The sequence below is a fragment of the Lontra canadensis genome, unplaced genomic scaffold (genome assembly GCF_010015895.1).
Source record: "Lontra canadensis isolate GAN:19392208 unplaced genomic scaffold, GSC_riverotter_1.0 scaffold191, whole genome shotgun sequence".
Taxonomy (NCBI): domain Eukaryota; kingdom Metazoa; phylum Chordata; class Mammalia; order Carnivora; family Mustelidae; genus Lontra; species Lontra canadensis.
The window spans coordinates 771915-799681 of record NW_022631185.1 but is presented as its reverse complement, the minus strand read 5'-3'; the positions used below and the strand labels follow the sequence as shown (position 1 = coordinate 799681).

Here is a 27767-nt window from a genome sequence, read left to right as displayed (position 1 = left end):
TTTTAAAAATTTTCTTTAAAGATTTTTATTTATTTATTTGACAGAGATCACAGGGAGGTAGAGAGGCAGGCAGAGAGAGAAGTGGGGAAGCAGGCTCCCCGCCGAGCAGATGCGGGGCTCAATTCCAGGACTCTGGGATCATGACCTGAGCTGAAGGCAGAGGCTTTAACCCACTGAGCCACCCAGGCGCTGCACTACAGACATTTTAATACAATTCACTATGTGGCTATATTTCTTTTCTCTTGTGTTAATACTTCAGGGTGCAATGCTAGAATCACAAGCTGGGTGAATATTAACTTTTTATGTATATTACATAGTGTAATAAGGGAGGCATCTTTGATAATGGGGTCATTGGGCAAAAACTTGAAAGATAAGAGGGATAACTACGTGGGTATTTCAGAATAAGTTCTAGGCAAAATGTGCAGGTGAGTAGATAGCTTCGGTAGGTGGAGCCCTCACAGGGCTCCTAAGCAGTTGAAGACTCCAGCCAGGTTGGCCATTAGCATGACTTGCTCACTGCAGAGACACTCAGGGAACAGATGTGAGGAAGTCTGGCTCTGCCTCTGGGAGTCTGCAATTCTTCACTGTGGCAGACTGCAAGGCCTGAACCTAGGCGGCCTCATTTTTCATCAAAATGTGGTTTCCAAGTTTAATTCCTAGATCTTTACCATTCGTGTCACCCAGTGATTTGTTAGAAATGCTCATTCTCATTTCAGAAACTGGCCTAGTGAAACAGATTGTGTGGATCAAGACCTTAGAATCTATGTTTTAACAGTTTTCCAGGTGATTCTGATATAACATTCCATTGTACTGTTGTGGTTTCTGTAGACCAGGTCACAGTGTTTCTCACAATAGCAGGAGTCACCTCTAAATCTGCAGGATTTTTAACTGATACTAAAAAAAAGGAATCTGTACAGGTTGTGTAATATACAGACCATACTTCTAAACACATTCACGTTATGTTCTTCCATTGTGCCTACCACATTCCAAGATGCTATATGATTTAGGATTTCTTCTTTCATGAATTCTGTGACCTCCTTGTATATAATATAACCCCCAGAAGGGCAGGGGTCTTTTTCCTGTTGTGTCCAGATGTCTCCTTTGCATCTACAATAAGTTCTTGAAGCCAAACACTCATTGATTATTTGTTAGAACAGTGAATAAGCAAGACACTTTAGCTTCCCTTTATATTTTTTATATATTTATATATAAAAATATATATATTTCTTATATATATTTATATATATTTTATATATATATATATAATATATTTTATATATTTATATTTTCACAAGTCGACATATTCCTAATGTCCCTGTTAGCTTTCCCTGAATGTTGGTATCACTTACTTTCAGGAATGGATAAGAATCAAATTCAGGAGACAAAGTCATCAGAATGATTGTTTTAGTCACATACTCAGCTTAACTATATCTTTTCTCAGACATCACTGCTACAATTTCTCTAAGATCTTCACATTTTTATCATTCACTGGTATTTCCACTGAGACATTTCTGACAATCTCTGAATCATTATAGAGCCATTGTCAGTAGCTTTGTGTAATTTGCATTTTATAGCTGTTTTTCTTGGATAATGTCAATTCCTTATGCAGAAAACTCCCTATAGGGGCGCCTGGGTGGCTCAGTGGGTTAGGCCTCTGCCTTCGGCTCAGGTCATGATCCCAGGGTCCTCCGATCGATCGAGCCCCGCATTGGGCTCTCTGCTCAGCGGGAGGCCTGCTTCCTCCTCTCTCTCCCTCTGCCTGCCTCTCTGCCTACTTGTAATCTCTCTCTCTGTCAAATAAATAAATAAAATAAAATTAAAAAGTATTAAGAAAAAAAAAAAGAAAACTCCCTGTAATCGCTGGGGAAATGATAACCACTTTCCAGTAATGAGATGAGCATAGAGATTTAAGTTACCCTCTGCATTTTGGAAATCAGAGCACCCTTTTCATACGTACTAACACCTGTAAACCTTGAAGCCACCGTCCGCTATCAGAATAGCACGTCTTTCACAGTTCTGTTGTTGAGATAGATGTCAGATTTTCAAAAGGTAGTGACTTTCAGTCTATCCAAAAAGAGATACTAAATAGATACACGTGTTGCTAAGTTGAACACAGTAATTTACTGTACAGTCAAGGGAGATACCTTCTATGGTAATTACAGAGATCAGCTTTGTATTCCTGCTTCGGGGTAGTCCAACATTCCTCTTCGATAATTCCTGTCATGACCCAATCTGGTTTTTTCTGTCGTCCTGATCAAACATAGAGCAACTGATAAAACCAAGTGTAACACTGACTTCATTGTGTATGGATTTGAATTGCAACGTGACGTGTTGAGCCTGCATGACTACGGATGGTAAGCGTATTTGAATCTGTAGCCTTTGGGAGTATCTGAAATATGTTTAGCTTTTGGGAGCAAGCGGAGCTTCACGGAGTCCGGAAGAACACGTCCCTGCACTCTTGGGTGAACAGCTACAAGCAACACACAACACTCCCTCCAAAACTTGAGTTCTCCTTTAAGAAGAGACAAAGACCCTTCTAATCTCTTGGACTCCTAGACGGCATCTCCCAACGCAGCTTCCGGGTCGAAAATCTACTGCGGGTCGGCTGCCGAGCACCCTTACCCACGGCGTCTGAATCCGTGGGAACTACATTACCCTGTATGCTCCGCGCCTAACGGCCGCCTCGCTGAACCAATGAAGGTTCACAACAGGCGTCTTCCGTGTGTGACACCGAACGCGGGGCGGGACTTCCGGCGTCCTCCTCCGGGCGGTCATTTTGGCTTCTTCCCGGTGTTCATGCGGGCAGAAGTTCCGGAGCGCTGGGTGTGTGCGAGGTGACTTGCAAGAGAAGGAGTCAGAGGAGTCTTTGACCCCGCCATACAGAGGCGGGTCTGAGGCGAGGCGACGCTGCCCGGGGTGCCCCGCACCAGGGCCGGTATAAGAACCGCCTGCCCGCTCCGGGCCCCGCTCCGCCCACAGGCCCGGATGGCGGCAGCCACGCTGAGGGACCCGGCTCAGGTAAATGCTGCGTTTTCCGCCCCTCACCGCCACCCAGATCCTAAAGCTCCGGTTGAGGGGCGCCGGCTCATGTCCTCACATCCCACGTCACTCTAGGATAACGAGGCACTAGTAGGTGGGGTCCCGTTTCTGACAATGACTCTGAATAAACATGACATCTCAGCTTCCCGGTTTTGTTTCACTGGTGATTAGTTATGGGGAACGTTTAATTTCACTGTTGTGATTAGGTGTGGGGGAGTGTTGCAGGCAGAGGAACCGACCTCTGCAAAGGCGTGGGGGTGCCGCTGAGCTGGGAACATTCGGGACAGCTGGGGGTGGTTGTGCCTGAGGGGAGCAGTGTTTGAGGCGGAGTCTCACCTGGAGGAGCAGGCCGAGGGTGCTGCCTGCGTGCTCAGGACTCTGGCAGCTGTGGATAATTGTAAACAAAGGAGCGACACGAATGACATTAGGATTTTAAGGCTTATCGAAGGCTACTGATTGGAAAAACAGACGGAAGGAGAGTGATGGAGACATTGAGGCATTAGGAGGTTGGCTCCTTTTTCGAGGACACAGAGCTAGTAAGACGAAACTCTGAGATATAAAAGGTAGACTCCAGTCATAAATTCACTCGCTTACCGGCCAGGCATGGGTACACAGAAGAGCCTGAGCCCACTGAAACCCGACATGTATTCATCTATATCCTGCCGGTTAAAACATGGCTTCAGACGCACTTATGGAACCTACACAAGTATGTGTAGGGTTCCTAGTCCCTCACTGGCTCCTACTCCCACTCCTGTATTCTCCACTGTAGTGTGCAGGGACTACGTGCCATTCTTCCAGACCTTGGGTCTAGGGACCCTGGGGAAACCCCAAGCCTCTGCCTTGGGTCCATATGGGGAATTATATGGGGGTATTTCCATTTGGGACACTTGATATAAACAGGTGTGGAAAGGTTATCTCAATACAGGGCTGTAAAAACATTTGTGGAGGTAATCTGGGAGCATTAAGGAAACCATAGCTTCCCTTTCCTTCAGGTAGGAGCAGTAAGATGGGATTCAGGACCAGAATGGCAGCCTGAGAATTTGGTAACCTGTACTGGAGGTGATGGGAACTTTGGGTTCGAGAAGGGAGATGTTCTTAGCCAGGTCTTAACAGGCTTCTTCCGCCTGCATGGTAGTGAACAGATTGTGAGGATGAGGGAAGAGGAAGCAAAACGAGGGTGGAGTCCACTGTAGTGGTCCAGTTGAGGGTTCATGGGACAGAGTGGTGGCTTAGAAGTGGCTGGACTCTGGATCAGTTTTTATCAAGAGTCAGTTGGATTTCCTGATGTGCAGGGGAAGTCACATGATTGGTCTCTTAGTATTGCTCTATAACAAAATACCACAAGCTCGGCAATTTATAAATTTCAGAAATTTATTTCTCACAGCTCTGGAGGCAAGAAGTCCAAGATCAGGATGCTTACATAGTCAGGTTTTGTGTCTAGTGAGGGCCTCCTTCCTAATTTCCACCCAAAGGTCCCAGCTCCTAATACCATAAGTTTAGTTGGGGGGGGTGTAGAGTGTCAAAATACAAATTTGGGGGGGCATAAACATTTTTTTTCTGGAACAGTGAGAAAGTGAAGCACAGGATTTGGAGATGACCCGAATCTTTTTTAAAGATTGATTATTTATCTGACAGATCACAAGTAGGCACAGAGGCAGGCAGAGAGAGAGGAGGAAGCAGGCTCCCTGCTGAGCAGGACCCCGGGATCACGACCTGAGCCGAAGATAGAGGCCTCAACCCACTAAGCCACCCAGGCGCCCCTGACCCAAAGGTTTTGATTTAAACAACAGGAAGGATGAAAATTCCAGCAGATAAGGGGAAATTCATCATAGAGTAATTTTAACTGGGGATATCAGTAACTTTCTGTTGGCTATTTTAAGATCTGAGGTGTTTCAGAGACCAGTGAGTGAGAGCATCAAGTAGGTAGCCAGACACCCACATCTGGAATTCTGGGGAGGGGTTCAGGATGGAAACATCCAACATATGGTGGCAACCGTATATGTCCAGGTAGGTGAGTTATATTTGGGAGGTGCAATCTCTAGATAATGATGGTAAAACCATTTTCAGACTAGGAAAGGAAAGGTGGTGGCTGAGAAGTGGGCCTCTTGCTTGGATATCTGGTTGATGGCTTTGAGTTTTCACATACTTAACTTAGTGAAGTAAGTGGCACAAAGGGTGAAAATGTCAAGGACAGGGTAGACTCAGAGCCGATGAAGGGTACTAGTAGAAGAGTGGACATGAGATGGATAGAGAGGCATAGGAGTTGGCACGTTAATACTCAGTCCTTGGAGCTAGTGTTTATTTCACTCAAAGGACTTTGTGGATTTTGTGGCAACTTTGGTGGGGCTTGGGATATTTCATTCAGGCTGGAGGATTAGGTTAGCAGCAAATCTGTGAGAACTTTTGCAACTCAGGTGGGTGACTGGTGGAGCTGCACTTTGAATGAAGGACTAAGTCAAAAGAGGAAAGTTCTGACTGCAGAAGGCACAGCAAGCGCAGCACAGAAATGGGAAGAGGCCATGGGTATCTGAAATCTGCAGGTCATTCTGGGCTGTGGTGGTTGTTGGGGGAAACAGACTTAAGCAGGGAGAACTACATAGCAGGCTTCAGAGCTGCCTCTGACCGTGAGGCTCATCAGAGGATCAGTTGGGTCTTGACTGGGTTTACAAAAACCTTTCTGGATACCATGCAGTAGGTAACATGAGGCCAGGGAGATGCTTGTCCTGTGGGGCAGGAAGTGGCTGTGGCTTCTAAAAAGAAGCAAGGAAGAGCCTCTCTAGGAAACTAAGATATTTAAAGGTGATCATATATGCTGTAGTTAACAGACACAGCACAGGGAATATGCATTCATAGAAGAGATTTGAGTGACCCCAGAACTTCTGAGCTAGGGAGATTATGAAGGTCTTCCCCTGCACAGGCACAGTTCTTAATGATTGGAAGTGTTTGCTGTTTTTTCAGATGCCCAGATCTTGACAAAAGAATGCAGAGCATACAAAGAAATAAGGAAACGTGGCTCAATTGAAAGAACCTGGAAACTAGCCCTATAAAAATGTAGGCTTGACAGAAATTTAAATTACTTGACAGAAATTTACTTGACAGAAATTTAAAACGACTGTCCTAAAGATGCTCAGTGACTTAAGAGAACACAGACGACAATATCAGAAAACAATTCATGGACAATGTAAGAATATCAACAGAGATAGAAACTGTAAAAGAGAACAAACCAGATATCCTAGAGCTGAACAATACAACAATTAAACTGGAAAATTTACTAGAGGGGTTCAGTAGCAGACTTGATCAGGTAGAATAAAGAATCTGTAAACTTGAAGACAGGACATTTGAAATTGTCAAGGCAGAGGAGTCACTGTTAAGGGACTTATGGGATACCAGCCAACTGACCAGTATATGCATTATGGCAGGCCCAGAAGCAGAAGATTGGGACTTTATTTGCAAAAGATATCCAACAAGACAAGTATCTAAAATAAGGAATATCAATAGTTATAATTTTTTAAAAGAACAAGCAAAAAATGTGAACAGATATTTCCAAAGGAAGTTATGGCAAAAAGTTACATAAAAAGATATTGGAAAGGAAAAATTAAACCCATAATGACTTAACCACTGTGCACTTTTAAAATCATTAAAATTAAGGGGCACCTGGGTGGCTCAGTCATTAAGCATCTGCCTTCAGCTCAGGTCACGATCCCAGGGTCCTGGGATTGAGCCCCACATCAGGCTCCCTGCTCAGTAGGCTCCTTTTTTTATTTATAAGCTGCTTTTGTTACTGCTGTTGCTTGATTGTTTTTGTTTTTTAGATTGCACACATGACTGAAATCATATATTTGTCTTTCTCTGACTTATTATGCCACTTAGCATAATACCTTTTAGATCCATCCATGTTGTGAATGGCAAGATGTTTTGTTTTGTTTTTTTAAATAATCTCCATGCCTAAAGTGAGACTTGAACCCATGACCTGGAGATTGAGTCACATGCTCTACCAGTGAACCAGCCAAGTGCCTCATGATTTCATTTTTTTTTTTTTTTAAGATTTTATTTATTCATTTGACAGACAGAGATGACAAGTAGGCAGAGAGAGGCAGGCAGAGAGAGAGAGGAGGAAGCAGGCTCCCCGCGAAGCAGAGAGCCCGATGTGGGGCTCAATCCCAGGACACTGGGATCATGACCTGAGCCGAAGGCAGAGGCTTTAACCCACTGAGCCACCCAGGCGCCCCTGATTTCATTTTTTTTTTAAATGACTGAGTAATATACTCTTGGGTGCATATATACACAGACACCTCACATCTTTATTCATTCATATATCAGTGGACGCTTAGCCTGGGTCCATATTTTATCTATTGCAAATAATACTGTGGTAAACAGGGATGTGTATATCTTTTTGAATTAGTGTTTTCATTTTCTTCAGGCAGATACCCTGAATTGGAATTGGCAGAATTGGAATTACTGGATCGTATATATTTCTTTTTTCTTTTTGTATATATTTCCTTTTCTTTTTTTTTTTTTTAAGTACTAAAGTATTTATTTTTTACTAATATATGGTGTATTATTTGCTTCAGGGGTACAGATCTGTGAATCATCAGTCTTACACAATTCACAGGATTATATATATTTCTATTTTTGTTTTTCTAGGGATCCTCCATACTGTTTTACAGAGTGGCTGCACCACTTTACATATCCCCCCCAACTCCCAAACACACACAATGCACAAGAGTTGTCTTTTTGATACTAGCCATTTTGAGTGGTGTGAGGTGATAAATCATTGTGGATTTGATTTGCATTTCCCTGATGATTAGGGATGTTGAGCATATTTTCATATCTGTTAGCCATCTGTATGTTTCTTTGGAAAAATGTGCATTTAGGTCTTCTACCAATTTTTAATTGGCTTGTTTGGGGGGTTTGGTGTTGAGGTGTGTGAGTTCTTTATATATTTTGGATATTAACCCCTTTATATATTTTGGATATTATTGGATATATTAGCAAATATCTTTTCTAATTCAGTAGGTTGCCTCTTTGTTTTGTTGATGGTTTGCTTTGCTCTGTGTAATTTTTTTACTTTGATGTAGTCCCAATTCATTTTTGTTATTTCCCTTTCTGAGGAGATATATCTAGAATAAAGTGTTGCTAAGGCTGATGTCAAAGAAATTCCTGCATATGTCTTCTTTTAGTTATATGGTTTCAGGACTTACGTCTAGGTCTTTAATCCATTTTGAGCTTATTTTTGTGGATGGTGTAAGGAAGTGGCCCAGTTTCATTCTATTGTAGGTAGCTACCCAGTTTTCCCAACACTATTTATTTATTTATTTATTTAAAACTTTTATTTAAAAGCTGAAGCTTTTCACCATTGAATATGATGTTAGCTGTCATTTTTTTCAAACGTGGCCTTTATTATGTTGAGGTATTTCTCTCTGAACCCACTTAATTGAGTTTATATTATGAACGAATGTTAAATTTTGTCAAATGCTGTTTCTGCACCTATTGAGATGATAATATGATTTTTATCTTTCATTTTGTTAATATGTTTGTTACATTGATTGATTTTCAGATATTGAATCATCCTTACATTCCTGAAATAAATCCCACTTCATTTTGGGATTGAATGATATTCTTAATGTATGTTGAATTTAATTTGGTAATCTGTTGAAGACTTTTGCATCTGTGTTCATTAGGGATTTTGTTCGGTCTGTAATCTTCTGGTTTTGTAGTGTGTTCATCTGGTTTTGGTATCAGGGTAATGGCTAACTTTAAGAAATGAAGTTGGAAGAATTCCTTTTCTATATTTTTGTAGTATTTTGAGAAGGATCGGTGCTAACACTTCTTTAAATGTTTGGTACAGGTGCCTAGGTGGCTCAGGGGGTTAAAGCCTCTGCCTTCAGCTCAGGTCATGATCTCAGGGTCCTGGGATCAAGTCCTGATTCGGGCTCTCTGCTCAGCAGGTAGCCTGCTTCCTTCTCTCTCTCCCTCTCTCTGCCTGCCTCTCTGCCTACTTGTAAAATAAATATTTAAAAAAATAGATGTTTGGTAGGATTCACCTGTGAAGCCACTGTGATGAAGTCTTAGAACATAGGTGAGGTTCGGTGGGGTGAGTGAGGTCTGGAGCCAATGACCAAGAAAGAATTCTTGAGACCTCTTTGGTGCAAAATGGTGGTTTATTAAAGCACGAGGACAGGACCGGTGGGCAGAAGGAGCTGCTGCCCGGGGTTTGTGAGGAGTGGTCCATTATATGCTTGCAAGTTGGGAGGGGGTCAGGGATGGCGTAAGTCTCTGAGGAATTTTGGGAGCAAGGTTTCCAGGACCTTGAGGGGCTAGCTGTTGTTGGGGAAAAGGTGATTCATTATCAGTAATAAAACCTTTGTTATGAGACTCTTTAGATGTATTTCAGTGGGTCAAATGCTTGGGAATGATTGTCAGTGCGCATCTTGGAGGGTTTAGAGATACAGGAAGCTTCCCAAGGAATTGTTAAAGTAGACTTGCAGGATCCTGGTTGGGGGTTGGTCAGGCTATGATTGCCCTTTGCCCTTTGCCAAGTGTTAAGGTGGAGGCAGTTGAGTCCCTAGAGGAATGTCACTGTGCCTGTTTCAAGGGCTTGTCAGTGGGGAAGGACATTTAATAATTTTTCTTCTGCCTGTTTCCCACATCATTTGGGTCGTGGACTTTAGTTCATTGGGAGTTGTGGGTTGTTTGTAGGGGTGGGGGTGGTGGAGGGAGGGGCAGAGAGAGAGACTCTTAGCAGGCTCCGCGCCCAGCACAGAGCCCAATGTAGGGCTCATTCTCATGACCTTGAGATTGTGACCTGAGCCAAAATAAGAGTTGGGTGCTTAACTGACTGAGCAACCCAGGCGCCCCCTGTTGGGAGTTTCTTGGTTACTGATTTAGTTTTGTGACTAGTTAACAGTGTATAAATTTCTGATTTTGTTGTGATCTGGTCTTGGAGGTTATATTTTTCTAGGAAATTATCCATTTTTTCTAGGTTGTCCAGTTTGTTGGTATATAATTAATCCTTTATATTTCTGTGGTGTCAGTTGTAAGGCCTCTTTCTTTTCTAAGATTTTATTTATTTGAGAGAGGGAGAGAATGAGAGAGCATGAGAAGGGGGAGGGTCAGAGGGAGAAGCAGACTCCCAGCAAGAAGCCGATGTGGGGACTTGATCCCAGGGCTCCAGGATCATGACCTAAGCTGAAGGCAGTCGCTTAACCAACTGAGCCACCCAGGCACCCATAAGTTCTTGATCATTTCTGATTATTTGAGTCCTCTTTTTGCCTTGATGAGTCTGTCTAAATCTACTTTGTTTATCTTTTCAAGGAACCAGCTCTTGGTTTCCTTAATCTTTTTTTATTTTTTATTTTTTTAAGATTTTATTTATTTATTTGACAGAGATCACAAGTAGACAGAGAGGCAGGCAGAGAGAGAAAGGGAAGCGGTCTCCCTGCTGAGCAGAGAGCCCGATGTGGGACTTGATCCCAGGACCCTGAGATCATGACCTGAGTCGAAGGCATCCGCTTAATCCACTGAGCCACCCAGGCACACCTCTTTTCTTTTAAGATTTTATTTATTTATTGGGCAGATGAAGAGTGCACAAGTAGGCAGAGCAGCAGGGAGAGGGAGATGCAGGCTCTCTGCTAAGCAGGGAGCCCGATGCGGGGCTTGATCCCAGGACCTTGGGATCATGACCTGAGCTAAAGGCAGCCACTTAACTGACTGAGCCACCCAGGCCCCCCTATTTCATTTATTTTCATTCTGATCTTCATTATTTTTTTCATTCTACTAACTTTGGTTTTTGTTCTTTTTCTAGTTACTTTAGGTATAAGGTTAGATTGAGATTTTTCTTGCTTCTTGAGGTAGGTCTGTATTGCTATAAACTTCCTTCTGAGAACTGCTTTTGTTTCCTCCCAAAGATTTTGAAGTCTTGTATTTGTTTTCATTTGTCTCCAGTTGTTTTTCAATTTCCTTTTTGACTTCTTTGACTTCCTCTTTAGTAGTGTGTTGTTAAGCCTCCATGTGTTTGTGGTTTTTTTCCATTTTTTTTTCTTGTAATTGATTCTAGTTTCATACTGTTGTGGTTGGAAAAGATACTTGATATGATTTCAGTCTTTAAATTTATTGAGACTTGTTTTGTGACCTAATATGTGATTTGACTTGGAGAATGTTCCATGTGCATTTGAAAAGAATGTGTATTCTTCTGTTTGGGGGTGGAATGTTCTGTATATGTCTGTTAAGTCTGTGTGGTTTATTGATTAAAGCCACTGTTCCTTGTTGATTTTCTGTGTGGGTGATCTGTCCGTCCATGTGAATGGAGTGTTGAAGTCCCCTTCTATTATTGTATTCTGTTAGTTTCCCTTTGTGTCTGCTAATGTTTGCTTCATATTTTTAGGTGCTCCTTTGTTGGTTGCATAGATAGTTAAAATTGTCATATCCTCTTGTTGGATCAACTTTATAATTATGCAGTGCTTTTCTTTCTCTTTATTACAATCCATGTCTTAAACTTATAAGTATTCCTACCCCAGCTTGTTTTTCACTTCCATGTGCATGGAATATGTGTTTCCATTCCTTCATTTTTAGTCTGCGCGTCTTTAGGTCTGAAGTGAGTCTCTTGTAGGCAGCGTATAGATGTAGGCAGCATGTAGATGGGCCTTGGTTTTTGTTTTTGTTTTTTTAAAGATTTTATTTATTTATTTATTTGACAGGGAAACAAAGAGAGGGAACAGTAGCAGGGGGAATGGGAGAGGGCAAAGCAGGCTCCCCATTGAGCAGGGAGCCCAATGTGGGGCTCAATCCCAGAACCCTGGGATCATGACCTGAGCCGAAGGCAGATGCATAACTGACTGAGCCACCCAGGTAGGTGCCCCTATATTTTGTATCTCTTTATTGAAGGTCTCACTGAACTCATCCACTTTTCTGTCAAGACCAGTGAGTGTCTTTAGGACCATTACTTTGAACTCTTTCTCAGGTAGATTGTTTCATTGAGTTCTCTTTTCTGAGGTTTTGTCTTATTTCATTTGGAACATACTCCTCTGTCTGTGTTTTGTCTGACTCTTTGTTTGTTTGCATGTATTAGGTCAGTTACAGGTCCTGGTCTTGAAAGTAATGGCCTTTATGTCGAAGGCATTCTGTGGGTCCCAGTGGTGCAGTCCCCCCAGTCCCCAGAGCCAGTCACTGTGGGGTATAACCCCTGAGTGTGCTTTTTAAGCTCTTTTGTAAATGGTCAGAGACTGTTCTGGCAGGCATGCGGTCTGTGGGCTGGCTGGCAGCCTCTGCAGTAACCGGCCATGGCTCCTGTAAGCCCCCTAGTGGACGGGGCTGGCCCCTGCTTAGGCTGGCTGAGATAACCTCGCTGTAGCTGTTGCTGGTGTGCTGGGGGAGGGAGGATTCCCTCCTCCCTGGGGCAAGAGTGACTTTGGAGAGGTGCCGGTCCCAGCCGGGGGTGCCCATGCTCTGCGGCAGCATAGGAGCTGCTTTGGGGGAGGGGTGCCTGCTGGGGGATAGGTAGCTTAGGTGGGGCAGGTTTGCAAGGGAACACTAGGGTGGGGGGAGCAGTGCTAGCAATGTAGAGGGAGAGGGTCAGATCTGGCTCCCACAGGCATCTGGCCAGCTAGGCTGAAGGAATGCCAGAAGAATGGTCTCCGCCAGAACATCTTTTTCTTGAGAAGGCTTCTACAGAGCCTTGCTCCTCTGGCACATGTTCCACAATTAGTCAGTAAATCTTCATGTGTGACCTAGGTGCTTTTCAAGCTGCTGCCTTTTGCGCTAGCTTTCAGACGGAGTGTTACAATATGGTGGCCCTTTAAGAACAGAATCTCAGTTTCCGATAGCCTTCTGGCTCTGCCGTTACCATAGTTTAGCCCTGCTGATTTTCATATATCTCAGAGTTAAGCTCTGCTCATTTTCAAAGTCAGACTTCATGGGGCTTATCTTTGTGTTCAGGTCCCCAGGGCCAGGAGGTGCCCTGTGTGGGGTTGGAGCCTCTTACTCTTTAGGGAGGACCTGTGTGCCTGTGATACCCTTCCCACTTGTGGCTTGCCATGCTAGGTGTTTGGTTCTGCACAACATCTGTCACCCCTCCTACCCTACTCAATTTGGCTTTTTTTTTTTTTTTAAGATTTTATTTATTTGACAGAGACCTCTGGGAGAGGGAGAGCAGGCTACCTGCAGAGCAGGGAGCCTGATGTGGGGCTCCATCCCAGGACTCTGGGATCACGACCCAAGCCGTAGGCACATGCCTAACAAGTGAGCCACGCAGGTATCCTCTATTTGGCTTTTTGTATTCAGCTGTGGAATAAGTGTTCTAGTCTTAAGATCATTGTCAGAGCGAGTTGTGTTATATGTAGTTGTTGGCTGGATGCATCTGTGGGTGGTGAGCCATCCTCTTCCTACTCTGCCATCTTCCCCTGCTTTGTCTTTGGTTTTTTTTTTTTTTTTTTAAAGATTTTATTTATTTATTTGACAGGCAGAGAGAGGGGAGGAAGCAGGCTCCCCGCTGAGCAGAGAGCCTGATGCAGGGCTCCATCCCAGGACCTTGAGATCATGACCTGAGCCAAAGGCAGAGGCTTAACCCGCTGAGCCACCCAGGCACCCCTACAGTGTACACTTTAAATGTGTTCAGTTATAATAGCTTCATAGAACCATAAAAATACAGATAAATAAAAAATACATTTACTTCTAGCAAGACAAAGTATCTGAAGAGAATGGTTAGGTTGAAAGCAATAAGGGGGAGAAATTGTAGCTACTAGCATAGAATCCTGAAGAAGAGGGGGTTTCTTTTTTCTCTTCCTGTGTTCCATGGTGTCAGTAATGCAGTGAAGGATACAGCAGAAACCCCCTAAAAAGATGGAGTTGCTGGAGTCACCGTCATACTGTGAGGGACTAAGGAAGATCCAGCACCAAATATTCCTAAATCCTTATGACCCTAATGTTGTTCCTAATGAGAGGGAATGTTTGTGCTGGGTTTGGAGAGTTAAAACACTTTCTAAGCCAGCGGGATAAGTAGGATAATGTTGCCTTTACACATCTTGTCTCAAGGGTCAGATTACACAGCAAAGGAGAGTGAAGGTAGTAGTGAGTAGAGTTAAGGGAGCTAATCAACTGGCCTAGAAGTGGGAGGTGATGCTGGATTACCTGAGCCTGCCCAGTGTGATCAAACGGGTTCTTGGTTGGGGAACTGATAGGCAGAAAATGGAAAGTGTCCAAGTGATGCGGGGTGAGAACAACTCAGCTCGCCATTGCTGGCTTTGAGATGGAAAGGGCCGTGAGCCCGGAGCTGCGAAGCCACTCTGAAGAATGAGAAAAGAGATGAACTCTTTCCTAGAGCCTTTGGAAAGGATGTCAGCCCTGCTGATAGCAGGGAGACTTCTTGGACTTTGGACTTCCAGAACTGTCGTATAGTAAATTTGTATTGTTTAAGCAATAGTTGAAATAGTGCATAAGCAGAATACTTAGAGTTGCCAGATTTAGGAAATAAAAATACAAGACACTCAGTTAAATGTGAATTCTAGGTGAACAGTTTTTTTTTTTATTTTTTACTCTATGTCCCATGCAATATGCCTTATAAAATTATTTGTTCTTCGCCTGAAATTCACAGGAAGCTGGGTATCCTGTGCTCTGTCAGGGAACTCAAGGTATACTAGAAAGCACTGTGAGCACGTTTTGCTATTTTTAGAACCCTGGTTATTCTCCATAATACGGATAAAAAGAAACAGGCATTTATCACTCAGCTGACTGCTGGTAGGATAAAACAGGATGAGACCTGACAGCACACGCGGTACTGGTGTGCGGGCTAAGTGTCCAGTTAGCTTCAGGCTATTGGGAAAACCTTAGGAATGACTTGGAAAACATTCTGGGGTCTTGATGTAGTTCTGTAAATGTACTACTTTGAGTCAGAACCACCAAATCTTTTATGATACACCGTTTGATAGCTTTCGGAGTACCTACCAGTACCCTTCCTGTCCCTTCCCTTTCCCTGCCTACCCACAAACATGCAAACATGTACCTACACACGAAAGTATCACGCAGGCATCCGTACTAATGCTCGTAGCAAACACACTTGCTGTGGAACCACAGCAGTTTGCAGGGACACCTTTCTGTGATCTGAAATTGTCTGGAAATGGAGGTAGAGAAATCGGTATTCTCAGGTACTTGCTGCTGGCAATGCAAAAAGGTACATCTACCTTGAAGAATAATTTTTTGCAGTTTTTTTTTTTTAAGTTAGATATATGTTTACACATAACAACTCAATCCTAAGTTGAAACAAAAAACTATAGACAGTGTTTATTGTGACTATATTCACGATATCTGGAACTGGAAATGATTCATATGTCCTGCAGCTGGGGAGTCGATAAACCATGGTACATCTGTGCAATGGAAGCCTGCTTGGCATTACAGAGAATGAACTACTGATCCCCGTCAAAACAAGGGTGAATCACAAATGCGTTGTTGTTGTTTTAAGATTTTATTTACTGGAGAGAGAGAGAGACACAGCATGCACAAGCAAGGGGAGCAGCAGGCAGAGGGAGAAGCAGGCTCCCTACTGAGCAAGGAGCCCAATGTGGGACTTGATCCCAGGAGCCTGGGATCACAACCTGAGCCGAAGGCAGACGCCCAACCGACTGAACCACCCAGACATCCCACAAATGAGATGTTGTATGGGGCGCCTGGGTGGCTCAGTCGTTTAAGCATCTGACTCGATTCTGACTTCATCGTGCTGTCAGGGTCATGGAATCGAGCCCCACATTGGGCTCCGTGCTCGCTGTGGAGTCTGCTTGTCCTTCTCCCTCTGCTCCTTCTGCCTTCAAGTGCGTGCTCTCTCAAATAAATACATAAAATCTCTTTAAAAAACCAAGACAGGGGCACCTGGGTGGCTCAGTGGGTTAAGCCACTGCCTTCGGCTCAGGTCATGATCTCAGGGTCCTGGGATCGAGTCCCGCATTGGGCTCTCTGCTCAGCAGGGAGCCTGCTTCCCTCTCTTTCTCTCTCTCTCTGCCTGCCTCTCTGTCTACTTGTGATCTCTCTCTGTCAAATCAATAAATAAAATCTTTAAAAAAAAAAATAAAAAAAAATTAAAAACCAAGACAAAAACCAGTTCATTGTTTTGAGTAGAAGGGCTGTATCCTGTTTGATTCCCCTTACCAGACGCCCTGGAAAAGATGTGCCTAAAACCTGAGGCAGACAGCACGTAGGGTTTCAGAACTCGGGGGTAGGGAGCACGACTTTCTGCAAAGCGGGTGGAGGACTTGTGGAGAGATGGGGCTGTTCTGTACATTTATTTTAGTTGGTGAATTTGTGATTAAGCTGTCAAAACATGTCCAACTGTACGTTAGAGTGCATTTTGCAGCATTTGGTGTTCTGGGAAATTAAAACATAAATACCAAAAAGAGTGGCTGTTGCTGTTTTAAATAAGGCCGTCCTGAAAGGACTTGGCAGCAAGCATTTCGTGCGGCTGTTTGAGAACAAAGAAACTCCGGCAGAGAGATCTCAGTTTGCTTAGGCAGTGTCTGAGTAGTCCTATTTGGTTTTAAGGAGAATACATTTGTGAAACAGAAGTACTTTTCCCAAATACATAATCTGTGATCTGACATCCACAAGGCTAAAGGCTTTTGGAAATCTTTCCTTTTTCTTTGTGTGTAAGAAAGTTTCAGAGGGGCGCAGTGTCCTCTCCATGGCGCCTTGTCATCTGTTTGCAGCTTGCAGCAGGAGGTGTAATTCCTGCTTCTGTTTCTAGCCAGCGCGCTCCTTCCAGCGCCCCCCCACCCGAGTGGCGGCCGTTGGGGGGAGCGGACGCGCACCCACCACAGTCAGTCTTGGCACACGTGGCGCCCCTCCACACACCAGCTGCTCGCTGCACAGAGCGGGATGCTGGCTTGAAGGAGACTTCCACAGCCCCCAGCTTGGGTCGCACACACGTTCCCTGCTTTTTAGAGATGTAAAATCCAGGGTTGCGTTATTCCTGTTCTAAAATCTCACCGTTCCCTTTACTAGAAAGACTCCAAGTAGCAATTTCCTTGTTAGTCTTAGTGCTGCCACCACCTTCAACCTTGACTTCATGTAGTTGGGGAATATTCAGGAAACCTAGGATCTATTCCTCTAAACGCTCTTAATAATTGTAAGTATTTCAGTACTCTCAGATAAGGAGCCCAGTCACAGTGGATCTGTCACTTAGAACTTCCCAAGCCCTGGGCGCAGACGTCCCTGGCTCTGGCAGCCTCTCTCCGTCTCTTAATTGCATCTTTGGGTTTCAGCTTTTGACTCAGTAGATCCAGTAAACTTTTGGCAGGTCCAGGAAATCTAAATGTTATTTCATTACGTTTCCAGTATTACTCCCCTCTGTCCCTTGATATTCTGCTCCCATAATACAAAGAACAAAGAAATCACCATTTGAAAACAGTTTTTGCTTTCTTACATAAAACCAATTGGTTTAACTTCTGTTAATGTTAGTCAGAGAGAGCACACAAGCTGGGGGAGCAGCAGGCCCCTCGCTTAGCAAGAAGCCTGGTGCGGGACCCAGTCCCGGGACTGTGGGATCAGGACCTGAGCCAAAGTCAGATGCTTAACCTGCTGAACGACCCAGAGGTCCCAGTTGGTTCAAGTCTTATTATGGACCTACTTTTTTCAAAATAGAACTGATTCCTCCCGTCTGATTTAGGGTCAGTTACTAATGCCAGCTAAGGACCATGCCGCCCATGTCTTAACATCTTGGGGCACTAGTTTTTTTTTTTTTTTTTTTTTAATATTTTATTTATTTATTTGACAGAGATCACAAGCAGGCAGAGAGGCAGAGAGAGAGGAAGAAGCAGGCTCCTCAAAAATTTTTATCTTAAAGGTTTAGTTGTGGGGCGCCTTGGTTTGTTAGCCTCACAACTCCATTGTCATTAGCTAACTCCTGAATCCAATGATGACTTCTAAGATTTTGTGTAAAGTTCCTCTCAGAAGGTTTTACCACAATTGACGTTTTTTATTCCTGATTTCTTTTCCTCTCCCATCTTTCCCTTGCCCATTAGTCATTTCTGAATTCTCAGACTGCACATTCATTTCTGATCTCATGCAGTGTCGTGACTATAAATAGCACACCGTATAAATACTAGAAAACTTCCAGATCTGTATCTGTCACAGACCCCCACATGTTCAAAAATTTCTCTTGCACTTCCTTGCAGTCCTTCCCTGGCCTTCCCAATTTCAGCCAGTGCTAACTCCATCTTTCTACTTGCCGAGGCAGGCCAAAAATCTAAATGTCATATTTCATGCATGCGTTCTTTAAAAAAAAAAAGAAAAAAAAAAGGCAAACTAACTTGATTGTACTTAACATACAGTGGTGCACGAGTTCAGTGTTGTACTAGTTTCGGGCATGCAGTGTGGTCACTCGGCGATTCTATACATTGTGCAGTGCTCACCGTGATAGCCCGTGTGGTACCGCCTGTCGCCGCACACTCCTGCAGTACCGCTGACTATTCGTTTTTATTAAACGGTTATTTTAGGGGGTCCTCGGGGGGGGGGCAGATGTCTCAAGTAGACTCCTCACTCAGTGCAGAGCCCTTTGGGCTTGATCTCAGGACCGTAATCAAGAGGCACTTAACCGAGTGAGCCCCCTGGGCACCCCCACATTGATTGTTTCCGGATGCTGTACCTTTCATCGCCATGACTTCTCATTCCATAACTGGAAGCCTGTAGCTCCCACTCCCCTTCACGCATTTTGCCTGTTCCTCAAGAGCCCCTGTTTTCTTTACGTTAAGATGATACTTGGGGACAGCACATCTGTAAAGGTGTGCTGATAAAGGAATGGACACCGCTAAGTAGATACATACATCAGAAAACTTTGGTTTTATTTTGTTTTCATTTTTGTTTAGTGAGAAGAGCGCATAAGCAGAGGGAGAGAGAGAGAATCTTAAGCAGGCCCCATGCTCACAGGGAGCCCAGTCTCCTGACCCCCCAGACTTCGAGAGTTGGACATGCAACTGACTGAGCCGCCCAGGTGCCTCACAACATCGTTGGTGAAATGTTCTCTCTCATTCAGTGGTTAATAGGAGTTATATCATTAAATTTAAAATTAACCTCTTTCGGGGCACCTGGGTGGCTCATACGGTTCAGTGATATGGTTAAGTGTCTGCCTTCAGCTCGGGTCACGATTTCTGGGTCCTGGGATCGAGCCCCATACCGGGCTCCCTGCTCTGTGGAGAGTCTGCTTTCTCTCTCTCTCTCTCTCTCTGCCTTCCCCGCCCCCTGACTTGCGCACTCACTTTTTCTCTCAAATGAATAAATGTTAAAATCTTTAAAAAATTAACTTTGGTTAGAACTTGAGGTTTGATACACAGTAATATTTTATTTTTAGCTTAAGTATAGATTCACAGGAAGTTGCATAAATAGTATGAAAGTCCCGTGTTCCCTTCACCCCACCTCTCCAAATGACGTCTTAGACAGCTGTAGATCTTACTCAGGTGTTGCCATTTTTAACTGCACGTGTGTATTATTACAGTAATTTGCCCGTACGTAGAGATTCACATCACCACCAGTGCAGTCAAGATAGAAAACTGGCCTGTGACCACCAAAACTTCCTCCTGCTGTTTGCACTCACACCAGCTTACCCTCCATCCCATCCCTGTCCTCTGAAAAGCACTGATCCGTTCTCCATCTCTGTAGTTTCATGAACTGCACATGAACATGGGTTTCCGATGAAACCGAACATGCGAGAGATCCGTCCCGCTCCGTGCATGTGTCAGTCATTCACTCCTTACTACCGCTGAGTAGTGTTCCGTTGTACGGGTGTTAAAGAATTTATTCAGTTACTCGTCTGTTGAAGTTTGTTCCTAGTGTTGTGCTATATAATGAGTAGATGCTGTGAACATTGATTTGTGAATATAAGCCTCTTTTTTATTCTTAGGAATTTTATTTCAAAATACTTAATCATAAATATATGAAAGAAATTTCATCCTGTTCACTCCACTTTTCCCCCCTCCCCTCTTAATTGGATACCATTCTTCTAAGCTTTAAAAACTAGTATATAACCACACAGATTGATTTTCCATACAATTTTATCTTTATTTATTTATTTAAGGTTTTTTGTTGTTGTTGTTGTTGTTTTTGACAGATCACAAGTAGGCAGAGAGAGAGAGGAGGAGGAGGAGGCAGGCTCTCTGCTGAGCAGAGAGCCGGATGCGGGACTCGATCCCAGGACCCTGAGATCATGACCTGAGCCAAAGACAGAGGCTTGAACCACTGAGCCACCCAGGCGCCCCTTTTTTTATTTTTTTAAAGATTTTATATATTTATTTGACAGATCACAAGCAGGCAGAACAGCAGGCAGAGAGAGAGGGGGAAGCAGGCTCCCCGCTGAGAAGAAAGCCCAATGTGGGCCTCGATCCCAGGACCCCGAGACCATGAGCAGAGCCGAAGGCAGAGGCCCAACCCACTGAGCCACCCAGGCGCCCTTCCATACAGTTACAGCTAATTACAGATGGCATTCTGATATTTTAATACAAGATTATGACCTGAAGTGTCAGCAGCAGAGAAAGTTTATTGATCTTGTCCACAGCAACCTACTGCTCTGTGAGGATTTATTCAATTCCCAATTGATAGATACTAGTTTGAGTCTGTGATGATAATTCTACATGAAATAGCTCTGCAATTATGAAAGACTTGCTGTTATGATTATTATTAAATTGAAACTGTTATCTGAATGAAGAAGTTTTCTGGTACAACGACTTTGTCACTGAAATCAGCCTTTAGCATGCTAAGTTGATAAGGTAGATAAGGTAGTTTCAGCTAACTTAGGTCCCAATGTTGTCTTTCCCACTTAGACTAGAGTTGGGATCCTTGGAAATTCCTCACCCTTTTCTTCAGACATTCCTATGAGAGCGCCAGTTTCGTTGAGAAGCAGAAACCTAAGCATTGGGGAAAATGTATGCATTTTCCCTGGGCTGTTGCAGACAAATTGAGAAGCTTAGGAGGTGTAGAAAACTGACAGCATCTATGATGTTGATGTGTCGTGTGCTTGAGCCTCATGGTCTGGGCTTGACTCCACACTGTCCTTGTTCTTGACAGATACACGCAGAGGGGTCAGTACCTTCTCAGCAGTGACTCTGTTCCTGTGAAGCCAGAGCCATAGGCACCATCCTGATCCTGGTGAGTGTGTTTGACTCTTTTCACTCATTCAACTAATATTTTGTCCTTTTAGATAACCCCGATACCCCGATTATGAATCCAAGCTCTCGGTTCACGAACATCTGCCTTCCTGTTTCTCAACGTGTCCACATTTCCTGTCTTTGTACTTCATTAGCAGTGACAGACAAAACATCTTTTTCCCAACAGTCTTTGGGCTCTAAGTTCTCTCTAGAACACACAATTATTTAGTAACACTTTAAAAAATCCTTATAGTCTCATAAGCTATGCCAGTGAATCTGTTGGGAATTTTGCATTCTGTGTTCAGTAGCAGTTGTAGGATACAAAAGGCCATTCTGTAAGCAATTATTCAAAGGGAATTTCATGAAAATATCATGTATGGCTTTTTGAGGTTTGGGGAGTTTGACAGTAGAAATCCAGTGCTGATTTGAATGAAAACACTGGGTGAAAATGTTGCATGTGAGGGGACAGTGTGGGTGGACTGCGACGACTATGAATGTCTACAGTGTCTAAATGGCATTTTTCATCTGTTGCTGTGAATGATGGAGGAAAGATTACATTTATTGTGCAGGGACCTCTTTCCCTTTACACTCTGAGCAGAAGAGAGAGAGAATGTGGTTTTGCATAGTTGGATCTCAGTTCCAACTGTCCGGGTTCTGAGGGGGGGAAGGTTGTCAAGACTCCTTTTCTAAGAAGTTGCTGCATTTGCCCGATAATGGATGCTCCAGGAAGGCTCCTTTCTGCCCGTGCTGCTGCTCACGCCCGAGGGGCATGTTGTAATCCCATCACCAGCAACACAAGAGGCATGGGTTTGGTTCTCACCTGCGATAAAGCAAGTCGAACGAAGTGTTTGGTTTCCCAGGACATATAAGAAGTTATGTTTACAATGCAGTCTTTTAAGTGTACAAAAATCATTAGGCCTTATTTAAAAAAAAACCCTGGGGCGCCTGGGTGGCTCAGTGGGTTAAAGCCTCTGCCTTCGGCTCGGGTCATGATCTCAGGGTCCTGGGATCGAGCCCCGCATCGGGCTCTCTGCTCAGCATGGAGCCTGCTTCCCCCCCTCTCTCTGCCTGCCTCTCTGCCTACTTGTGATCTCTGTCAAGTGAATAAATAAAATCTTAAAAAAAAAAAAAAAAAAAAACCCTAACCAATATACAGACCTTAATTAAGAAATACGTTCTTGCTAAGAAAACACTCAACTGAGGTTTCAGCAAGTCTTCATCATTTTGTTTGTGGCTCAGGGTGGCTGTGGCAGTTTCTTCAGACAATGAAGTTTACCCTACAGTTGACTCCCCCTCTTACAAAACATTCACTATAGACATTCTTTATCAACGGTCCCTTTGGCAGTCTTCGGGCATCTTTACCAGGAGTAGTTCCACCTCAGGCAACCCAAAGCAATGCCTTTCTCTGGTCTTCCATTCAGGTTCTTTCATGAGATTGTACTGTGCAGCCTTTCGGTCACACCTTCTCTACTTCTGATTCTCTGCAGCTACTGGTACTTCTTCTAAGTCCCCACAGAGTCATCCGTGAAGGTTGGAATCAACCTCTTCCAAACTCCTGTTCATACTGGACTCTGCTGCCCATGAATGGCTACTGGAATGAAATTCCAGAAGGTTTTCACTTTACTTCTGTGGACTTACAAATTGTATTTTTCATAAGCAGTAAGACTTGAAAATCAAAATTACTTCTTGATCCATGGGCTACGGGGCTCTTGCGTGGCCAGGTATATTGCCGACAAGTGAGCAGTAGGTCTCCGTGAGTAAACCAGGTTGTAAACACGGTGTCTCCACCCGGCTTTATTGTTCCAGAGATTCAGCCCAATTGGTAAGGGTCCCAGGACGTCCAGAATGATACAGGAACGCTGGCCCCCGCCAAGAGAGTTGGCCTGTCCTTTGAAGCCAGGCTCGACCTCTCTAGCTCTGAAAGCCTAGATGCAGGGTGTCTTCCCATCGCAGGCTGTTATGTCTGCCTTGGAAATCTGTGGTATGCCCTGAGCTCGATCTTCTGGATCACTTGCCACAGCTTCTGTGTCAGCACTTTGTCCGTTGTGCTGTGATGATGTGGAGATGGCTGCTTTCCCTCAGCCTCAGGACCCAGCCTCTGCTGACTTTCAGCTGGTCTTCTGCAGACTCCTCACCTCTCTTCAGCCTTTCTAGAAGTGGAGACAGTTAGGCCTTGCTCTGGATTAGGTTTTGGCTTAAGGAGTGTTGGGGCTGCTTTGATCTTTGCAGACCACTAGAACTTTCTATCAGTAGTCAGGCTGTTTTACTTTTGTACCGTTTGTGTGTTCCCTGGAGTGGCACTTTTAATTTTCTTCAAAGACTGGTTTTTTGCACTCACAGCTGGGCTCCATTCAGCCAGCTGTTGGGCTCAGGAGGCCTAGCTCGGCTTTCAACATACCTTCCTGGTGAAAATATCCATGACACTTCCTCTCACAATGCATAGATGTACTCCTGTTATTAGTAGACATAATTTCCGTATTTTGGGGTGTCAGGAAGCTTGAAGGTGGAGCAGTCAGAACAGATACCAGTATTTATAAATTCTAGATGGCTCTTTGGATAGGGGTTCATCACCTGGAACTGTCAAACCTATAAATTTTTCCACAAGAGACTTATAAGCTTTAGAACCCAAAAAATCTTGGTGCACTTAGTGTTTTTCCCCCTCCCAGAATGTAGTTGTTTTGGGAATGTTCTTCACACACTTGTGGGAGGGCTTGTCTTTACATGGCATTTCCACTGAGAAGCTCTTAGCATCCTTGACGCCCTGTCATTCATATACACACAGATTAGGGACGCTCTTTGGCACCTTAGTTCAGGAGTATGTTTTCATCTCTTTAACCCCCCTAGCCAGATAAAATAACAGTTTTACTTGCTGCTTCAACTCCATGGCACTCAGTAGCTCAGAACTACCCCCGCGGCGGTGAGCAGGTCCCACCGGAGCCCGGGAAGCCAGAGAGCACAGTTATGAATCTCTAACGGGATGTGGTCTTGGTTTGGAGCTTTACACCTTTTATAACCCACATCTCTTAACAATCCGAGCATTTGCAAAGTCTGGAGAGAGAGCCCTGAAGTGAGAATTGGGTTTCAGAAGCTTTAGATCCCTTTCATTTTCCTCAAGGGGTCTCCCTCAGACTCCTTCTGTGAGTGACTTCAAAACTGGACCAAAGACCAGAATCCATGGCTTTCCAGCGTTGGACAAAAGCACGCCATGGGCAGTGAGTCTGGAGAAAACAGAAGTGTAGGAGATGAGGTCGCCTTCTTCCCAGCGTTCTCCGCCCCCCCCCCCGCCCCCCGCCAAGTCAGACACAGTTGTGATTCTGAGTGACTCTGGAACACTAGGTCCGTGTGCATTTGTGAGCTTTGGGGACAGCGGGAGTAGTCCGTGTAGCCTCTGGGAGCGTGCTGTCGGGGAGTCTAAAACCACATCGGTGTTGAACATTCAGGGGATCGTCCCGACTCCCCAGGAATCCGGGCACAGCGCCCCTTGCAGAGCAGCTACGGCTGTGTTCCAGGAGGTTCTGACGCGTGGCGCCCCTCGCAGAGGCCTGTGGAGCGCTGAGAACTGCATTTCCCAGAGGACCCTGCGCCCAGCGACGCCAGCGTGGAGCCAATGAAGGTCCAGGAGACGGGCTGTTCGCTGTTCGGCAGGTCCAGAGCGCAGGGTCAGGCTGAGGTGATTGGGGAAGCACTAGAGGAGGCGTCCCCGTGGCCCTGGGCCGCCCCCAGTCCTGCTCTTCCCACGGAGTCCCATGGCGGCAGCTGCGCCCGCGGACCCGGCTCAGGTAAACGCTGTCCCCTGGGCCTGAACTCGGCACCTGCTTACGTCCCTGCAGCCTGGGCCCCTTCCTGTCTGCCCCTCGAGCAGAGCATGAGGCGGAGTCACGGGGCAGGTCCCAGCGGGAGCTCCGAGGGCCCCACCTCTACAGGTGATGCACTTTGGAACCAAACCTGTAAGGACGCCAGCCTGGGGGTTACCGGTGGAGGCGGTGGCTGAGCTGTGGGCCGCGCAGGCGTCCTTCCCTTATCAGGCTCGTAGCTACAGAAAGTGGGAGGGTTGGGGTGGAGATGTAAATCACAGCCCCAGAAGCCGGAGAAACGGTTGGGCTTTAAATCCCTTTTTAAAGTAGAACCAGATCCTCTATTGGGAAGAGTGAGGTAGAGAACAGGCGGAGCCCTGGGGAGGCACTCGGGGGGCGGAGGTGAGGGGTTGCACCTCAGGTGCCTGCGGGAACTTCAGGTACTGAGTCTAGTCCTGCCTTGGGCCTCTCACACGCAGGTAAGGGACAGGAAAAGGACACTGGTTTGTGGCATCCGTACCTGGAGCCTGGTAGAGGAGCTTAATTTAAGGGCAGAGGTCGTGAGCTGGTAATTACTAATTCCCAGTGTCTGGATATTAAAGGGAGGTTTTTCGTGGAGGCTCTAGTCCAGTATGAGTAGTGTCCTCGAACCCAGAAGACTAAAGGCTGCCCTAGGAAGTGGGGTTCCTCTTGCCGAGCACTCATGATGCCCGCAGCTATAAAAGGGGGGGTGGAAGCTGATGGGTATTAGGGACTTAGGAGCAGCAGTTGGACCTGGTGGCTACACTGGGGAGGATTTTAGGGACAGTGCCTGGTTGGGGGCTGGTGCAGCCTTGCAGACCTAGGGAGAAGTGACACCAAGGCTTGCCTGTTTGTGGTTTCATCTCTCCCCCTCATGGCAGGGTAGTGTGACCTTTGAAGACGTGGTTGTGTACTTCTCCTGGGAAGAGTGGGGGCTCCTTGACGAGACACAGAGATGCCTGTACCATGACGTGATGCTGGAGAACTTCGCACTTGTGATCTCACTAGGTAAGACTCCCCGCCTGCCCCGGCTTGACACATTTTCTCACATTTGGATTGTGGGCAGAGACCTCACCGGGCCGGGCCAGCTCCTGTCCAGACCCAGCACGGGCTCAGGTTTTCTCCCTCCTCCTCGTTGGGGCCAGAAGTTATGTGGAAGACCAGGGGCTCATCTTACGAGATGTGACTGCGTGGATCTGCAACATGGTGTTGTTTTGGGCCACGAACGGACTTGCTCGTCCTTCTCCCAGCCACTTCAGCTGGGGATTAGAGGGGTTGTCCAGGGTGCTCAGGCCCGAACCCACCCCTCCTTCCTGCACCACTCCTGCCCCCAGTCTCTCCAGTGGTATCTGGTCCCTTGCAGCCCACTGGGGGGCAGAGGGGTGAACTAGAGGCCGTGCTCCTTCCGATTGTGACTTGAGTCCCAGGGCTCCGGCCTGTTTTATCAGCCGGACCTGGGGAATAACAGGAGCTTCTCCCCCACGTTTCTTTGCTTTCAGGTTGTTGGTACGGAATGGAGGAGGAGGAGGCCCTTTCGGTGCAGCAGGTGTCCATGGGCAGGACTTCAAGTCCAGCTCCATCCGTGTGGAGAGCTCAGCCCTGTGACAAGTGTGTCTTGCTTGGGAGGGACATTTTGTACCTGGGTGAGGACCAAGGAGCACATCGTGGGCAGAACTACATCTGCGAGGCATGTGGGAAACTGTGGTTGGACGCAAATCTTCAGCCCCAGAAGCACAATGAGGAGAAGCCATTCAGATGGGACATGGAGCTTGTGACAAGGTACAAACTGCACGTGTCAGGGAAGCCTTTCCCCTGTGGGGGAGTTGGGAAGGACTTCCTGGCCATCGTGAGCCTTCTCCGGCACCAGGCCACTCTCAAAGGAGCCGAGCCTCACAGCAGCTTTGAACATGGGGACTCCTTTCAGGGTAGAAAAAGTCCACCCGAGTACAGCGACCACGGGAAGTCCTTTAGCTATGACTGTAAACTTTTCCAGCATCAGCAACTGCACCCCAGAGAAGGTTACCACGACTGGGATAACTGTGAGAAGCCTTTTAACCAAAGCTCCATCCTTAGTCACTGCCCGAGAGCTTACCCAGAAACGAGGTCTTACGAGTGTAACGAATGTGGGAAATCCTTCAGCCAAAGCTACAACCTCATTCAGCATCACAGGATTCACACTGGCGCCAGGCCTTACAAATGCAGCGAATGCGGAAAAGCCTTCAGCTTCAAGTTCAGACTCGTCCAGCACCTGCAGATTCACACTCGCGTGAGGCCTTACGCCTGTGGCGAATGCGGGAAAGCCTTCAGCTACAGCTCGACCCTCATCAAACACCAGAGAGTACACACGCGAGAAAAGCCTTACAAGTGTGGGGAGTGTGGGAATTCCTTCAGCCAGAGCTCCAACCTCATCCAGCACCAGAAGATCCACAGCGGAGCAAGGCCCTACAAGTGCAACGAATGTGCCAAGTCCTTCAGCTACAAGTGCAAGCTCGTCCAGCACCTGCGCATCCACACCGGGGAGCGGCCTTACGAGTGCGGAGAGTGCGGCAAGTCCTTCAGCCACAGGTCCACGCTCAACCAGCACCAGAGAATTCACACGGGAGCCAGACCTTATAAGTGCGGGGAGTGTGAGAAATCCTTCAGCCAAAAGTCCAACCTCATCCAGCACCGGAGAGTCCACACGGGCGAGAAGCCTTACGAGTGTGGAGAATGTGGGAAGTCCTTCAGCCAGAGCTCCCACATCATTCAACACCGAAAACTTCACACCAGATAACCTCCTGCCTGCAGCTGCGGGGGACAG

General features: G+C 45.7%; 1 protein-coding gene across 5 annotated transcripts; it reads left to right on the top strand.

The window, feature by feature from the left end:
- The first annotated feature begins 2624 nt into the window (after positions 1–2624).
- LOC116861165 (zinc finger protein 211-like) lies at positions 2625–27767 on the top strand. Of its 5 annotated transcripts, none has more exons than XM_032847695.1 (5): positions 2625–3018; positions 21073–21153; positions 24691–24931; positions 25849–25975; positions 26467–27767. In XM_032847695.1, the coding sequence occupies exons 3-5, from the start codon at positions 24899–24901 to the stop codon at positions 27738–27740; spliced, it is 1434 nt and encodes a 477-aa protein (XP_032703586.1). In that variant the 5' UTR covers positions 2625–3018; positions 21073–21153; positions 24691–24898; the 3' UTR covers positions 27741–27767. The 5 variants fall into 5 exon arrangements, with proteins under 5 accessions (XP_032703586.1, XP_032703585.1, XP_032703584.1 ...); XM_032847694.1 differs by having other exon boundaries at positions 24662–24931; XM_032847693.1 differs by having other exon boundaries at positions 24614–24931.

What these genes read in the sequence shown, in the direction of transcription:
- LOC116861165 (XM_032847696.1), top strand. Translation starts at nt 24,899, where the DNA reads ATGGCGGCAGCTGCGCCCGCGGACCCGGCTCAG. An exon ending in CGCCCGCGGACCCGGCTCAG is followed by an intron (nt 24,932 to 25,848) that starts GTAAACGCTGTC and finishes CCCTCATGGCAG; the next exon opens with GGTAGTGTGACCTTTGAAGA. An exon ending in CGCACTTGTGATCTCACTAG is followed by an intron (nt 25,976 to 26,466) that starts GTAAGACTCCCC and finishes CTTTGCTTTCAG; the next exon opens with GTTGTTGGTACGGAATGGAG.